Here is a 1,539-nt window from a genome sequence, read left to right as displayed (position 1 = left end):
GCGTGTCGGGCATGGAGAAGTCCCCGGTGTAGGTGGCAGATTGGGACCCCGAGAACCTGACCCTGGGCGGGTGCCGGTCCTTGTCGGCCTCCAGCGTGTACCGCAGGGCTGGGGGACAGCACGCGTCACCCAACGCCCCCCACAGCGTCCCCAGGCGTCCCCCCCCAGCTCCCCCCACTCACTGATCCTCTCCCTGTAGTTGGGGTCCCCCGCGCTCTGGTTGTAGGAGAAGCACAGGGTCACCGTCATGCTGGGGGGACAAAGGGACCGTGAGCCGAGCCAGGGGTGCCAGCGGCAGCCACGGGGACACGGGGACTCACCAGGACTTGGGTGTGCACTGGGCGGGGTCCACCTTGCTGGGGGTCACCGTGAAGGTCTTGTCCAGGATGTTGATCACGGGACGGGCTCTGGGCAGGGATTGGGCTTGGCTGAGCCCCCCCTGCTCTGTGCCCAGCCCAGGGGTGGCAGGACACCTGTCCCCTGTCCCCTGTCCCCGTTGCTGTACCTGAGCAGGACGATTCGCTCGCTCAGGCTGCCCACCAGCAGATCCGGGTAGGAATTCCCGTCCATGTCCAGCCCCCCGCTCAGGGAGTACCCGAAGGTTTTTATCGTGGTGGGGCCCAGCTCTGACCCGCTGATCACCTGGATTTGGGGGGCAGGGGGGGTCTCAGTGCCCATCACCCCAGGGATGGACCCCCTGCACCCCACCCTGGAGCTGGATCCCTGCCCGGCTCAGGGCTCCCGGCGCCGTCACCTGCCGGGGTCGGTCCCGCAGCCCCTCGGCGCTGCTGTGGTAGATGTAGACTTTGCCAGGCCCCTCGAAAGGAGCCCCCACGGCGATATCTGGGGGGACAAGAGCAGGGTCAGCCCCCCACGAGGCTCCCCAAAAAGCGGCTCCCTTGAAGGCGTCCCCGGCCGCTCACCCTGGAAGCCGTCCTGGTTGATGTCCCCGATGCTGGCCAGGGCAAAGCCGAAGCCGGAGTAGCTGGGGCCGGTCAGGACGAGCCTGGGGAGCTGCTGGAAGCCCCCGGCCTCGTTCATGTACACGAACACCGCGCCCCCCACCTCCTGCTTCCGCTCGAAGTAGTAGGGGGCCCCCACCACCAGGTCCTGCCACCTGCGGGGACAGCGGCGTGCTCGGGGCTGGGGCTGAGCCACGGCCCCGACCCCACATGGGTCAAGAGGTGGGGACCCCCCCAGAGCTGTGAAAATGCAACTCCCCCCAAAAACCTCCTCACCCCAGAGCTGGGACCCACAGGGAACCCCCGGGAGCTGCGGGTGCTCCAGGTGAGACCCCCACCCCTGAGAACTGCAGGGCATCCCGGGTGAGACCCCCACCCCCGGGAACTGCGGGATGTCCCGGGTGAGACCCCCACCCCCGGGAGCTGCGGGTGCTCCGGGTGAGATCCCCACCCCCGGGAGCTGCGGGTGCTCCGGGTGAGATCCCCACCCCCGGGAACTGCAGGGCATCCCGGGTGAGACCCCCACCCCCGGGAGCTGCGGGATGTCCCGGGTGAGACCCCCACCCCCGGGAACTGC

General features: G+C 69.1%; 1 protein-coding gene across 1 annotated transcript in view; it reads right to left on the bottom strand.

Annotated features, from left to right (window-relative positions):
- Nucleotides 1-1,539, bottom strand: part of ITGA3 (integrin subunit alpha 3) — a 10,868-nt gene that overhangs the window by 6,049 nt on the left and 3,280 nt on the right. The window contains exons 6-11 of the mRNA XM_015615800.3: nt 924-1,117; nt 755-843; nt 506-642; nt 321-407; nt 183-250; nt 3-108 (exon numbers count right to left, since the gene is read on the bottom strand). Of these exons, the coding sequence (XP_015471286.1) occupies nt 3-108; nt 183-250; nt 321-407; nt 506-642; nt 755-843; nt 924-1,117 (681 nt within the window). The remainder of the gene's footprint in view (nt 1-2; nt 109-182; nt 251-320; nt 408-505; nt 643-754; nt 844-923; nt 1,118-1,539) is intronic.

This window comes from Parus major, unplaced genomic scaffold (assembly GCF_001522545.3).
Source record: "Parus major isolate Abel unplaced genomic scaffold, Parus_major1.1 Scaffold273, whole genome shotgun sequence".
NCBI lineage: Eukaryota > Metazoa > Chordata > Aves > Passeriformes > Paridae > Parus > Parus major.
This window is presented reverse-complemented; position numbering and strand designations above follow the sequence as displayed.